At 36.5% G+C, this 15907-nt stretch overlaps 1 protein-coding gene across 1 annotated transcript in view; it reads left to right on the top strand.

Annotated features, from left to right (window-relative positions):
- The window catches only part of RLF (RLF zinc finger), a 77459-nt gene that overhangs the window by 31809 nt on the left and 29743 nt on the right, over positions 1-15907 (top strand). The window contains exons 3-5 of the mRNA XM_059043757.2: positions 856-937; positions 4505-4637; positions 10924-11126. Of these exons, the coding sequence (XP_058899740.1) occupies positions 856-937; positions 4505-4637; positions 10924-11126 (418 nt within the window). The remainder of the gene's footprint in view (positions 1-855; positions 938-4504; positions 4638-10923; positions 11127-15907) is intronic.

The following is a 15907-nucleotide window of genomic DNA, read 5'->3' as shown; positions in this document are numbered from 1 at the left end:
CACATTGTTCAAAGCAACATCAGGGTCATACCTTTGAATGAAATTTCCTTTGCTCTGAGCCTTTATAGTCACATTTTCAGGAGATAAAGTATAAGTGAAGCTCCAGCCAAGCAACATAATCTTTAACTGCCTCGAGTCCCTTTTCCTACTCAGGCTTAGAATGATGCATTTTCTCTCTGTCCTTAGGAATAGATCAAGTGAAGTGACAAGAGTATCTGGAAGCTGTGGCGGTCTTTGAGGAACACTTTGGGGGGAAACACTGTGAAATTCTGCAATTCAGTTATATTATTTGAACTAAGAATTATACTAGCAGAAAATATCAGGGTACAGTATAAGATTACCACCCCAAGGATCCATGATAATCTAGCTGCTGTTTTAATATTTGGCTGCCTAATAGCAGACAGAGTTACACCTTTAATGTATTTATTTGCAAATTGAAAAAATACAACAGCTGTTAGTTTTTAGTTGTGGAATCACCTTGATTCAGTTTGCAGATTGTTTGGTGGGATAAATTCTAGTCTGGGTGGTCCATTTTATTTTTCTCTGGTCTTACCTGTTTTCCTTCCTGTTTTCCCAAACTCCAAACCTCTAACTTTATACTTTTTTTTTGCAACATAAACATTCCTGGTTTTACAATCCCATTATTCCTCCTCTAAAGCCTCATAGTTTTTCTTTTTTCTCTTTTTTAAAGTTGAAAAGTTAATATAACAATGTTGAATGAAATTCTGAAGAGTGAAAAACAAATTTAAAATAGTCTAAATAAATGTAAAATGTATATTCAGTATCACGGTCATAACTGTACTTGATTATGACTACAACCACCGTTATATACTGACTTAGTTATTCATATTCTAGGAGTTGTTTTGAATTACTGCTTTCAGTGTCTGAAAGTGAACTGCCATGTGAAGCCTGGGTACTCTTCCTTCAGTCTTTACAGGTGAGTTGATGTGGCCTCAAAAAAGGTCTCTGTTTAGGTATTCAAGACACGTAGTTAATTTCTCCCAGCAAACTAAAATTGGAAACTTAGAACAAAAACAAATTCATTATATATTGGTAGTAAGTTCATGAAATGAGAAGGAGGCCTTCCAGATGAAGGGAGTTTGCTAAAAGTTGTTGTTTTTTTCCCTCTCATTTAGTTTTGTTAGCCTTTACATAGCTTAGAAATCAACAAAAAAAGTTTTCATTCTTCAGAAACAAAGTTTTAGGCAGAATAAAGCTATTAAAAATGTAAAATTTTATATGTTTATAAGGTAGCAGTATTTGCTTCATTGGTAGTACACTTATCTAGTAATTTCCCCCTAACATTTCAGGGACTTACAATGTTAAGTCTCTTAAACCGTCAAAATAGTCATCAGAGATTCTGTGCATGCATTTTTCTTACAGGAGAGCTACGTTGGCTCTTATATTGGCTTGATTATCAGAATTCTTAGATGAGCAGATCAGAAAGTAGCAAATTGGGGAGGGGAGAGTAAGGTAGGAGGGAAAACAATAGGAAGCAAATTTGCCTGTTACCAGTAGAGGTAGGAAAACTATTTAAAGAAAATAGACATAATAAGTAGATAGCTAACATTCATTTATTATCATTAATTATGTACCAAACAGTACTCTACATGTTTTTACATTTTGTATCTTTTAATCAAATTGCAAACCTTATACAGTAGAGATCATTTGAATCTCCATTTATAAATGGGGAGACAGGCATAGAGAGGTGAATTAGCTTGCCCGAAGTTACACCTAGATTTATACCTAGAGCTTGCTTTGTTTAACTGCTTCCTCGAGGACACAAACTCCATAGTAGCCTGCACCTGTTTCATGAAGGCATAAGTAAAGATTTGCATGTTAACAGACACACCTCGTTATCTGGAAATTTCTTTCCTGTAGGATAAAAAAAATCCAAAATGAAATGATATAATGTTAATCTTTAGATTTTCTGTTTGAGGAGAAGAATTCTTTGTCATGTCCTTGGCCTGATTTAATCCCTGTAATGTCCTAACTCTTCACATATTCATACAGCTGCTGTTAAAATCATCTTTCATACAGAGCATATTGATTTTGTCATTCTGCCTGCCAGTAGTTTTGTCCTGGCATACGACATTCTAGAAGGGCAAGTGTACTTATTAAGGCTGTTACTATTATTAGTAGTAGTATCCTTTGAAGAGAGAATACTCTCATATTTCTTCGTTCTTTTCTTAAATTGTATGCCTGAATAAAATATTTGCCTTCCCTCTGACCTGTGTAACTGCCCGGTATTTATCAGACATTTAGGATATACATATTCACATTTCTGAATATTAATAAATGCAGTAGAGGTACAGATAAATATAAGACATGGTCCCTGTAGAAATCTGAAACATAAAACCTTGAGGTTTTCTTATTTTAGGTGATAAATGGTTAAGGCAGCAGGTAGTTTTGAGGATACTTTTAGCAAGAGAATAGTTTTACAGGAGCAGGCCACAGAGAGCATTCTCAACCACTGTTTACAGCTTGTGTAACCCTTCCAGACCTTTTCTTTATGGATATAAAAATACGTTCTGAAATGAAATTTTAAATAAAGAAAAATGAGATCCTGTTTTTTTGCAACTTTTTTTAACTTAATGATTTTAACATGGACATGTATCTAGGATTGCATATGTAGCTCTCCCTTGATGACTGCCTGGGATTCTGTTATGTGGTTGCACCATAAATTATTTGGCCAAATCTCTTTGCTGTTTATTGTAAACAGTGCTAGAGTGAACATCTTGTGCTAGTATTTCTGTATTGTAGATTTCAAGATATGGATAGTTTTACCTTAAAAAAGAAACAAATCTAAGTTTTTAAATTAATTTTAAAATTCCACCATAGTTTTTAAGGACTCTATTTAATGTTATTTTTTATTTTTTTAAAGTGCCTTCCTCCCTGCCTCCCTCCCTCCCTCCCTTCATTCCTTCCTTCTTCTCTCTTCATTCATTCATTCATTTATTCATTCATTGGCTGCACTGTGAGGCTTGTGGGATCTTACTTCCCTGACCAGGGATTGAACCCATGCCCCCTGCAGTGGAAACGCAGAGTCCTAACCACCGGACCACCTAATGTTATTTTTTTAAAGTAACTTTGCTATAATATATATGTGTGTATGTGTATATATATGTAATAAAGGATTACACATCATTCTTACTCAGAATAAACTGTATTTTGAACAGATGAAAAATTAGAAAATTGTTTTTGTTTTTAACCCAAACAGTGGCTTTTTATTTTAGTTGCTATGTATCATGGGGGTGAGAGTGTTCTGCTAAAGTGTAGTGGTATAGGGCTGTTAGGTATTACAAATACGTTAACCAGACACAGCACATTCTGACATAGAATCTTCATCTTCACTGCAAAGTAAATGCCTGTTGTCCTAAGTTAAGGAAAAAGAAGCCTGAGGACAGGTCAAGCCATTTCAAGCCATTAAAGGAAAATTATAGCATTTAAATATTGCTGTTAGTTAACTGTTAATTGGAAATATCACTTTCTGTGTCAGTTTTAAAACCTTTCTTAGCAGAAGATAACTCAGTATATGGTGTGTGTGTGTGTGTGTGTGTGTGTGTGTGTGTATTAAAACCCTGTCATTCTAAAATTGAGGGGAAAAAAGCGAACTTTATTTTTTATATTTCACTTAGGTGAATATAAGATTATAGTCTTAGGTCTGTGAACATTTTTAACCTATATTTTATTTTCCAAAGAAATACTGCTACCAGTGAAAGTTTATGTTCCTTGAGAATTTCAGCAGTCTAAAATAAGGGAAAACAAGTTAAAATTTTAGAATATGGAAACAACCAATAATCCTCACTAGTAATAAAGGACAGTGAGATATATGCTTAATCATTTATGTCAAGTTAAATTTCTGACCCCTTATGTCCCCACCCTTTGTGTTTATAAGTATTTTAAAGAATAAACTATTGGCAATTATATTTTGTTTGTTTTCTGAGGAGATAGAATGACAGCTAATAACTTACATTTGAGATCACAGTTCCTCCACCAGGGATTGAACCTGCGCCCCCTGCATTGGAAGCACAGAGTCCCAACTGCTGGACTGCCAGGGAAGTCCCTGGAGCCATCTATCATTTTAAAAGTCCTTTGATAGAAGAATTTAAACAATTAAAAAGATATATAACAATAGTCATACTTCTGTTAGAAGGAATAGGTTGCCTGTGTGAATACTGCAGAATCTTTTTAAAAGAAATCTATGCCAGTGGCCTTAAAATAATTGAGTAATTCAAGGATGTAAATTGAATTGTGATAATTTTACCTAGGAGAATTCAGGAAAACATTTTAAAGGTACTCTTTAACTTAGTGAAAATGCCCTAGTTTCATTTTTTAAAAAGCAGCAACATAATTTCACATAACTTTGAGGATAGTTTTTTTTCTGCTTGTTTATTTTTAGTAAATCCAAGATATAGGTCTTTTCATAGACATTCAGATATATTGAAAGGGCAGAATGACTTTTTATATTGCCTGTTTTCTGGATGTGCTTTTTTTTTTTAAGGAATCACATGATGCATTATTGGAATTTGGGAATAATAACCTACAAATACTGGTTCATGTTACCAAGGAGGGGGTGTGGAAAAACCCTGTTCTTCTTAAAATTCTGTCTCAACAGCCAGTAGAAACAGAAGAAGGTAAGCTTAAAACTATACTGACTATTGAAGGAGGATATATAGTTCTAGGAGAAATAAAATTTTTTTCTGGGTTAAAATTTTGTGAATTTCACCTGTGTGTCTATAACCAATCATTCTCTTATCCTTTGAATAGTAAAAACTAACCATTAGCACTTAATGTTTTGCTTAAGGATTCTTGAATATTTATGTAGTGTTTTAAAAGTATCCCTTTATACTTGTTTTTAAATGTTGCATTGACTGACAATGTTTATACAGAGTTCCTGAGATAGAAATTAATAATCTGCTTCCAGTCCTTGGTATATAGTAGAGCTTTGCATATAATGATAATTTGTTTACTGGTTACTACAGCTGAGGATTATGAAAAAAAATTACTTCTTATTTTAAATTTATGAAACATTGGAATTTAGCGTTTTTATAGAGATATGCAAAGAAAGAAAGTTCTTACAAAGTTGTCAGTTTAAGTCCAGAAGATTTATGGGTTTGAGTTGACATAGTTGACATTTGCATTTTAGACACACAAAATATCTCATTTTATATGTCCAACAATTATGATTTCATTTGCTTTAAGTTAGTGGAAAGTTAAAAAGGATCACGTTCTGTTAAGTATGTTTCTGGAATAAGAATGAGTTTCAGAACAGTTTTTATTTATACTTTAGATAGATCATTTTTAAATTTTTATTTTATTAAAAAATTGTTTTTAAATTTATTTTTGGCTGCATTGGATCTTTGTTGCTGCACGCGGACTTTCTCTAGTTACGGCAAGCAGGGGCTACTCTTCATTACGGTGCATGGGCTTCTCATTGTGGTGGCTTCTCTTGTTGCAGAGCACGGGCTCTAGGCATGTGGGCTTCCATAGTTGTGGCATGGAGGCTCAGCAATTGTGGCTCGTGGACTCTAGAGCGCGGGCTCAGTAGTTGTGGTGCACGGGCTTAGTTGCTCCACGGCATGTGGGATCTTCCCGGACCAGGGCTCGAACTCGTGTCCCCTGCATTGGCAGGTGGATTCTTAACCACTGCGCCACCAGGGAAGTCCCATTTTTGATAGATCTTTAGTTCAGGTCTCAGGACAGGCCTTTTGAATGTTGATATCCTAAAATATTCCAGTTAGCTTATTCATTCACCAAGTTTGATAACCTATTGTATACTTGCTGTTTGGGTTTTTCTGTAGAGTCAGAAGATTGATAATAAGAGTGTTTAGATTTTCTCTTGGTCTCTTTCCTCTGATAATTCTACTGCTTATCAGTTATACTGACAAGAAAAAAAATGAATAAGGAGAATAGCTGTTAAATAGAAAATAGATTGGTATTTATTGTTTTCTGTTGAGGTTCCCAGTAAATGGCATCCTTTTGTAAATATAGGCAGGTGGAGGCTAAATTATTGCCTTTTTTATTATTAAAAGTTGTTAGAGGACAGAGCCAAATAGTTGCAAAAGGATCCCAGAATTAGGCAGATCCCTGTCCAGATAAGGCTCCAGGAGTGAAGAATGGGCCTCTGTAGATAGGCCCAAGCCTCGGGGGGAAAAGATGGAGTTGCATAAAATGTCCCCAATTTATTTTCCCCAATGTACTAATCAATATATCCCCCCCACCCGAGGAGTTAACGGTACTCAATTTCTTTTCACATAGAAAAAAAATCAAGAAATGGGGGGAAGCACTGTTTACCTAATATCCCATGGTATCCTATATATTCAATAAAGGTTAAGTAAGTACCCACTATCTATAAACTCTGAATGGGTATAGGTTACCTACATATGTAAGGAATTTTTCTGAGAACCACAGTATAAGTGGTGGGCAGCCTGTTGCCTGCTTACTTCTGCAACTGGCCCTTATTAATTTCAGGTCAACAGATTTAGAAAGCCTCCTTTATAGTTCCATTGCCCTTGCAGCCCAGATATCAACATATTTGATGCTAGAAAGCAGTGACTATCATTTCATTAATTGCCTTTTTTCAATAACATAATAATCAGAAGCATAAAAGTGCAAAGTGTTTAGCCTCCCAAGTAACTCAGTAAATGCTTTTTGGTTTAGTTTATTGAATTAAAAAAAAAAGTGTATAAGATTTTTATTTTTCCTGCCACAAATTCTGGAATTTTGTAACCCCGTCCGCACCAAAAAACAGTTATTACTGAAGTATGTAATAAGTACCAGCTGTTGACACTTCTGCCTGGCATAATCAGCAGGGAAATGAGCAGGTCCTCCCACCCAGGTATGAAACGCCTTTCTACCCGAGGTCACCCCAGCAGCCTACCACAAAACGTAGGGCCGGCAAGACCAAGCCCAGCCCCACTGATGGTTCCTGACTTGAGCCCCAGTGCCCACAAACCACCCTTGGTTCCAGTGGTGCTGGCAGCAGCCCACAGCCCTAAAGACCTCAGGCCTATCAACCTTGGAGACCCCCCTTCCACTGTACTAGAGTGGTTCCAACTAGAGGAAACCCAGAGCTACCATCTGGTATCTGCCAGTTTTTCCAGCTGACCTGTGCCCTACCCAGCACCCTCCTCCCCCCCTTAATTCATGACATCAAAGCACTGGCTTTTCCCCATTTTCCTTGAGACTCAGGAGAGCCAAAGCAGCAGCCTTTTCTTTTTTTCTCTCCCCTACCAAGGGTTGAAGGAAGAGAGCCATCTAATTGTTCAGAGGTACTAACTTCCTCCCCTAAATCAAGCTGAGAAGGAACCAGCCAGCTCTTACTTCTTCCTGGTTGTTCTTCTTTCCCACCCCAGTTCATTTTTTCCCTTCTGCCACCTACCTCTGAAGCCATTTTATGAATTGTCATGTGCTGCCTGAGCCTTCAGTAAAAACAAAAACACTCTTTTCTGTTAAAAAAGAAAAAAACAAAATTTTTAGCTGGACCTTAAATGTTACCATTTTTTGCATGTTGAAGTATATATGAGGTAAACTGTCATGATGTTTGCACCTTACTTTTAAGTGGCTGAGAAAAAAAAAGCTAGATAAAGAAATATGGCAAAACAGTTCAGTTGTTGAACCTAGATGGAGGAGAGGGTATATGAATAAACATTTTTTTTTGTATTAAAATATTTAGAAAAAATAATATACAGAAGGGATCGCAGTTGGGAGTGACACATCTTAGTGTACACTTCATTATGTCATTTTAAATATTGAAATGTATGGATGGATTTTCTTTTAAAAAATACAGTTAAGTATTGATTTTAACATAACTTAAAATGATTTTTAAAATGCAAGTTTGATCTGTGTGTTACAAATTGATACAGTGGTTTAACTGTGGCTGTAATATGTTGAGTAAAATAGTTTTACCTCATAAAAATAATAGCTATGATTTATAGAGTGCCTGCTATGTGATGGGCACAGTATTAGTGCTTTCTATCTCCTGTAATCCATTAAACAGGCAAGAGATTACACATGCCCAAGGCCATGTAGTTAAAACTGTGGAGGCAGGATCTGAGCCCAGATGAGGAGATATCTAAAAGTTTTTGATTGATTAAAGTGATAACCATTGGTTGCTAAATACATGGTTTTATTAAACACCTGTAATATATAAAGCATTGTGCTTAGTGCTGTAGGGAATACAAAAGTTAACAAGACATGGTATTTGTACACAAATTGCTGACAGTGTAATGAGGGGGATATCAGGGACAAATAATAGCAAGTAGTATTGAGCATTTACTCTGCCTGGCCCTGTGCTCAGTGTCTTACTTGCATTCTGGTATTTCATTTATGATTCTTTCATCTCTTTGGGGTAGATATTACTAACCTTTTCATAGATGAAGAAACTTGAGGCTCAGACAGGTCTACTAATTTGTCCAAGGGCCTCGCAGCTAGTATATGTGAGAGTCATGATTCAACCTCACTTTTGTGATTCCATAACCTGAGATCTTAACCTTCATACTCTAATCATTTTTTATTGTACTTAAAGAGAAAACTAAGTGTGGTAAAAGAAGTAAAATGATGTGGGAATTTAGAAAGGGGTGGGTTGTATAGATAACATGCCTGTTTTCAGGTGTGAGATTTGTGAAAATGCATACAACTTGGTAGAGCAGATAAATAGAGCATAATCTGATATTAGGCAGTTTAGGATGTAGGGGGACAGATGTGGCAGGAAATAATATGGAGGAACTAGGTTGGAGAGAATTTAAAAAAGAATTGCTAGGACAGTAACTAAGTTGATTTCCTTAGGAAAGGAGTTGGCAAGGAAGGATAATGCCAAAATTTCATTTCTTTATGATTGAGAGAATACCATTACTGAAAATAGAAGTAAGGAACGAGGAGCTATTTGAGATATGACTGTGAGTTCATTTTGTGGAATTTAGTGCTTGTGGGACTAAAATAGAGAAAAGTCCAAATGCACATGATCTGTTTTCTGTCCATGCCTTTTGACTTTGACTGTGTATTAGAGTATCTATGGAATTTAAAACCAAAACACACACACACGCACCCCCAAGGTCCAGGCTCTACCTGCTAAATCAAAATCTCCAGGGTTGGAGCTCTGGAATACAGACCTTTTTGAAGTGCCACAGGAAACAGGCACCTTCCACCTATAAGTGCTGGGACTGTAAATTGGTACAGTCTCTGGAGATTAATTTGGCAGTAATTTCACTTCTAGGAATTTTTGCTATAGATACAGTCATGCATGTGTGAAATGGCCTCTGTACAGGACTGTAAATTGGAGCATTATTGACAGTTGTCAAAGATTGGAAACAACTTGCAAGTGTATCAGGAGGGGATTGGTTAAATTAATTATATCCCTACAGTGGAACAATACTTATTTGTTAAAAGTATTGAGGTAGCTCTCAATGTACAGTGATGTGATAGAATGACCCGTATGATATAGTAAGTGGGAAAAGAAATATGTCTTCTGTACTAAGAATGTTTCTGGAAGGATAAACAAAAAATTGGAAATGATTATTGTTTCTTGGGGAGAGAGCCTAGGGGACTGGAGTCAGAGTAGAAGGGAGACAACTTTTAACTGTATACTTTTTGGTGTGCCTTTTGAATTTTGTGTCGTTTGCATATATGGTGTTACCTATTTTTTTAAAAAGAGAACTTTAAAATCTCTACAGTTGATTCTGATATGTAGTTAAGACTGGGCCAGTGGTCTGTCCCTCCCCTCCCCACCGTCCCGGTGGTTAATCATTAATATTAATGATTTCTATTCTACATGTGGCCTGTAGACCTAGTAGCATGGCTATTACCTGAGAGACTTATTAGAAAAGCACAGTCTCAGGTCCCATCCCAGACCTACTGAATTAGCATCTGCATTTTACTACAATTCCCCAGGTGGTTCAGAAGGCACTTCCAAGTTTAAGAAACACTGTTTTAGGTGAACCACCTAAAGCAGTTTGTTTGCTTGCCACTCATCTTGATGTGTGTATTTCCACCTCTGTTCTTTAAATAATACTGTGTAACGATGCCACACACTTGTTAAGTATTTACTATTTGTAAATCGAGCTTGTCCAGAACACTACAAATCGGTGTTCAGGTGCTTAATACTGAGTACTACTCAGAGCAGCATTTTCCAAAGTGTGTACTGAACCAGGAACGTAGATTTTACGTTGTGCTAATGATATGTGTAAAAGGGTTCTCTGGTCAAATCAGTTTGGGAAACATTGGGTTAAATAAAAGTGAACAGTTTTCTTCATTGCAGGACTGTTCAGAGATTTGACCAAGGAATCCTTTTTTTTTCTAGGACTATCTCTCAGGTCTTTTGGTCGGTGGAACACACTTTGAGAAATGCCTGGTTTAGCGGAAAGACCACCACTGGCTTTGGAATCCTTGGCAAGTTACCTAATTTCTCTGAGTATTAATTTTCCTAACCTTATACTGGGGATAACAATACTTGCCTTGGTGGTGGTGTGAAGAATAAATGAGAGGTATATGAAAACAGTCAGCTTAAAGCTTGGTACCTCATAAGTGTACAAGTGGTAGTTGTTAATATTACACAGGATACTTGCCTTTTTGCCTTGTACTTAAGTTTATAGTTCACTTCATTGTTCCTTATTATCCTTATCAGAAAGTGAGGGAGGAGAAGGTGAAAGAATGAACTTTGATGAAATGTTAGTAGTAGCTTTATTAATAGGTATGGTGTTCAAAATAAAACTACTAAGTAATGTGGGAATAATTAGCAACATTAATTTATTTTGCTCTTTGCTCTGTTAGATGAGTACTGAGATCAGAATAAACTTGCAGTTATATCAGCTGACTTTTTGTCCACTAAAAACAAGCAACAGCAAAAGATATCAAACTTTCATCTTTACAACCTTGACATGTTATGTGGTATGTTATCAAACTTTTATTTTTCCTTTTTTCTAGTCAATAAATTGATTGCACAAGAAGGACCTTTCTTTCTGCAAATGCGAATAAAACATTTGTTGAAATCTAACTGCATCCCCCAGGCTACTGCTTTATCAAAACTATGTGCAGAATCTAAAGAAATTTCAAATGTGTCATCTTTTCAGCAAGCCTATATCACATGCTTATGTTCCATTCTTCCTAATGAAGATGCTATTAAGGAGGTAAGTAAAGCAAATAACTGCTGTTGTCATTCACACTAACTATGAATTTAATAGATTTTAATAATTGTTGTATGCCAGGCTGAAACCCAAGACTCATTTTTTTTCACGCTATGAAAAGTACCATTTTAATTGTATATTTAACTGTTCAACAGATTGGATATAAAGTTATGTCTTGTAGGTGGATTTGAAAAGTAGATAATTAAAGATTATGCAGATGAATGTTTATGTATTTGGGTGATGGTTTGCTTTGAAATCTTTAAATATGAAAGTTGCTTTTTCTTCTTAAACTAATGATTTCTCTCTGGGAAATGTGGAAATTATTAATACTGGTGTCAAGAGATAAACTAAAGAGAATGGCAGTTATTTAACTCTGTAAGCAGAGAGGTGTAGGACTTTAGAAACCATGAATACATTTTGAACAATGATTAAGCAGACAAACTTTTTTTTTAACCTGAATCATTGTTTTCCTTAGAAAAGTTGGAATTAGTTTTCTCTAAGAGTTTTTGATAAATTATACAGAGAAAATGAGGAATTCCAAGGGTATATTCCATCATCTACCTTTAATTCTCTTACCTGCCACTCAGGTCTTACATATGGATTCTCATTTTACCTCTACACTGAACTTTCTTATTAAATGTAGGAATCCCAAGGATCTGGTTCTATGCTGTAGTAATTCTTAACCTTTCATGACAATTTCAGCTGTAAATATCTTACTCTCCAAATGAAACTCTCCACCTTTCCACTTCACTCCCTTTAATATTCAGACTCCACCAGGACCAACAGTCTATCAGTCTGATCAGCTTTTCACTCTCCTTACTCTGCTTTTCCATAGTCAATCATTATTAGCACTCCTTTGCATACACCCTCAATTCCTCTGCTGGTCTCTCCCTTAATTGTGCTTATTTGACTAACCTGTATCCTCATTATCCCTACATCTCCACCTGTTTTGTATCTTTACCTGCACCAGTGGGGCCAAACTTAGGTGGAGAATAACCTGGCAACTGATTTTACTTTAATTCAGTCACACTGTGTTTCTTTAGTTCATTCACTCTCCCACTCTCCTAGATTACTATTTCATACTTTTTCCTTTTCCTTTTTTTTTTTTTTTTTTTTTTGGTGGTACACGGGCCTCTCACTGTTGTGGCCTCTCCCGTTGCGGAGTACAGGCTCCGGACGCACAGGCTCAGTGGCCATGGCTCACGGGCCCAGCCGCTCCACGGCATGTGGGATCTTCCCGGACCGGGGCACAAACCCGTGTCCCCTGCATCAGCAGGCGGACTCTCAACCACTGCACCACCAGGGAAGCCCCTTTTTCTTTAAACCTATGCTACAATACCTTCTGTCCCATCTCTGTCTCCACTGATGAACTTTCTTCCTATTTTTCTGAGGAAACTGGGACAGTTGGAAGAGAATTTCCATGACATCTGTTCACCTACCTGCATTTATGCGTTTACACCTTCTCTTCTGTTACTAAGGATAAACTATATCTGTTTTACCCTGCTAAGGCCAACAATCCCCTTGACTTCAGTATCAGAACCCATCTGTGCTTGCCCCCTCAAGTATAATGCTGCAGCAGTTTTCCCTTTCTCTACTGCATTTATCAATTTCCCCCTCTGCTGTAACTATCACATCAGCATTTATGCTGTTATTTCTTCCATTTTTAAAAGAGAAAGACTTCTTCTTCCAGCTACCACCCCATTTCTCTCCTGCCCTTTCAGTGTAATTTCTTGAACCATTGTCTGAATTTACTGTTTAACATTTTTCTCCTTGAATGTATATTCTAATATGGCATTGACTTGTGCCAGTCCACCACATCACTAAATACACCTGCAAAAGCAGTTCTAAGAGGGAGGTTTATAACATCCTCAGGAAACAAGAAAAATCTCAAATAAACAACCTAACCTTACACCTAAAGGAACTAAAACGAAAACAAAAACCAATAAAACCCAAAGTTAGTAGTAGGGAAGAAATCGTAAAGAATCAGAGGAGAAATAAATGTGGGACTTCCCTGGTGGCACAGTGGTTAAGAATCTGCCTTCCAATGCAGGAGACGCAGGTTTGATCCCTGGTCAGGGATCTAGATCCCACATGCATGCTGCAACTAAGAGTTCATGTGCTGCAGCTAAAAAACCCACGAGCTGAAACTAAGGAGCCCACCTGCAGCAACTAAGACCTGGCACAACCAAAATAAAAATAAATAAATAAATGAAATGGAGATTTTAAAAAACAATAGGAAATATCAGTGAAACTTTCAGTGAGCTGGTTCTTTGAAAAAATAAACAAAATTGATAACTTTTAGCCAGACTCATCAAGAAAAAAAGAGGGCCCAAATCAATAAATTGAGATATGGAAAATAAGTCAGAACTGACATCAGAGAAATACAAAAGATCATAAAAAATTACTACAGACAGCTATATGCCAATAAAATGGACAACCTGGAAGAAATGGACAAATTCCTAGAAATTTACCATCTCCCAAGACTGAACCAGGAAGAAATAGGAAATATGAGCAGAACAATTAATTACCAGTAATGAAATTGAATCAATAATTTAAAAAACTCCTAACAAAGAAAAGTCCAGGACCAGATGGCTTCACAGTTGAATTTACCAGACATTTAGAGAAGAGTTAATACCTGTCCTTCTCAAACTGTTCCAAAAACTTCTAGAGGAAAGAATACTTCAAACTCATTACATGAGGCCAGCATCACCCTGATACTAAAACGAGATAAAGACACCACGAAAAAAGAAAATTACAGGCTGATACCACTGATGAACATACATGTAAAAATTCCCAACAAAACATTAGCAAACTGAATTCAACAATACATTAAAAGGATCATGCACCATGATCAAGTGGGATTTATCCCAGAGATGCACGTATGATTCAATATTCACAAATCAATCAGTGTGACACACTACATTAAACTGAAGAATAAAAATTATATGTTTATCTCCGATGCAGAAAAGGCTTTTGACAGAATTCAACATCCATGTATGATAAAAACTCTCAAAAATTGTGTATAGAGGGAACATACCTTGACATAACAAGGGCCATATCTGACAAGCCCACAGCTAACATCATACTCAGTGGTGGAAAGCTGAAAGCATTTCCTCTAAGATCATGAACAAGACATGGATGTTCACTCTCACCACTTTTATCCAACATAGTATTGGAAGTCCTAGCCAAGGCAGTCAGACAAGAAAAAGAAATTAAAAGAATCCAGATTGGAAAGGAAGAAGTAAAACTGTCACTGTTTGCAGATGACATGATATTATATGTAGAAAATCCTAAAGACACCACCAAAAAACTAGAGGAGCTCATCAATGAGTTTGGTAAAGTTGCAGGATACAAATTCTGTTGCACTTCTGTACACTAACATGAACTATCAAAGAAATTAAGAAAACAATCCCATTTACAGTTGCATCAAAAAGAGTAAAGTACCTAGGAATAAATCTAACTATGGAAGAAAATACCTGTACTCCAAAAACTGTAAGACACCAATGAAAGAAATTGAAGATGACACAAACAGGTGGAAAGATATACTGTGTTCATGGATTGGAAGAATTAATATTGTTAAAATGACCATACCCAAGGCAATCTATAGATAAAGTGCAAACCGTATCACATGCCAGTGGCACTTTTCATAGAACTAGAACAAAGAATTCTAACATTTGTATGGAAACATGAAAGATCCCGCGTAGCCAAACCAATCTTGAGAAAGAAGAACAAAGCTGGAGGTATCATGTTCCCTGACTTCAGACTATACTACAAAGCCACAGTAATCGAAACAGTGTGGTACTGGCACAAAAAAAGACACCTAAATCAATGGAGCAGAATAGAGAGCCCAGAAATTAACCCACACTTATATGGTCAATTAATCTATGATAAAGAAGGCAAGAATATACAGTGGGTAAAGATAGCCTCTTCAGTAAATGATGTAGTGGCGCATGGGCTTAATTGCTCCGCGGCGTGTGGGATCTTCCCAGACCAGGGCTCGAACCCATGTCCCCTGCATTGGCAGGTGGATTCTTAACCACTGTGCCACCAGGGAAGCTCCATCAGGGAACTTTGAATCAAAACTACAATGAGGTATAACCTCACACCTGTCAGAATGGCTGTTATCAAAAAGACAACAAATAACAAGTGTTGACGAGGATGTGGAGAAAAGGGAACCCTCGTGCACTGGTGGTGGGAATGTAAATTGGCACAGCCACTGTGGAGTCAGTGTGGAGGTTCCTCAAAAAAATAAAAATAGAACTACCATATGATCCAGCAGTTCTACTCCTGGGTATTTATCTGATGAAAGCCAAAACACTAATTAGAAAAGATATATGCACCCCTATGTTCATAGTATTATTTACAATAGCCAAGATGCGAAGCAACCTAAGTTGATGAATGGATAAAGAAGATGTGAGGTATATATATATATATATATATATATATATATATATCTCGCATTGTGTGTGTATACATATATGCAATGGAATATTACTCAGCCATAAAAAGGAATGAAATCTTGCCTTTTGCAGCATGGATGGACCTAGAGGGTATTATGCTAAGTGAAATAAATCAGGCAGAGAAAGACAAATACTATATGATTTCATTTATATATAAAGTCTAAATAAACAAAACAAGTGAACAAACTTAAAATAGAAACAGAGTTCTAGATGCAGAGAACAAACAGGTGTTTGCCAAAGGAGAGTGGGCAGGGAGGAGGAAAGAAATAGATGGGTGAGATTAAGAGGTACAAACTTCCAGTTGCAAAATATATGAGTCATGAG

Source organism: Kogia breviceps, chromosome 1 (assembly GCF_026419965.1).
Source record: "Kogia breviceps isolate mKogBre1 chromosome 1, mKogBre1 haplotype 1, whole genome shotgun sequence".
Classification (NCBI taxonomy): domain Eukaryota; kingdom Metazoa; phylum Chordata; class Mammalia; order Artiodactyla; family Physeteridae; genus Kogia; species Kogia breviceps.
The sequence above is the reverse complement of the archived record's forward strand: the minus strand, read 5'-3'. Positions and strand labels throughout refer to the sequence as shown.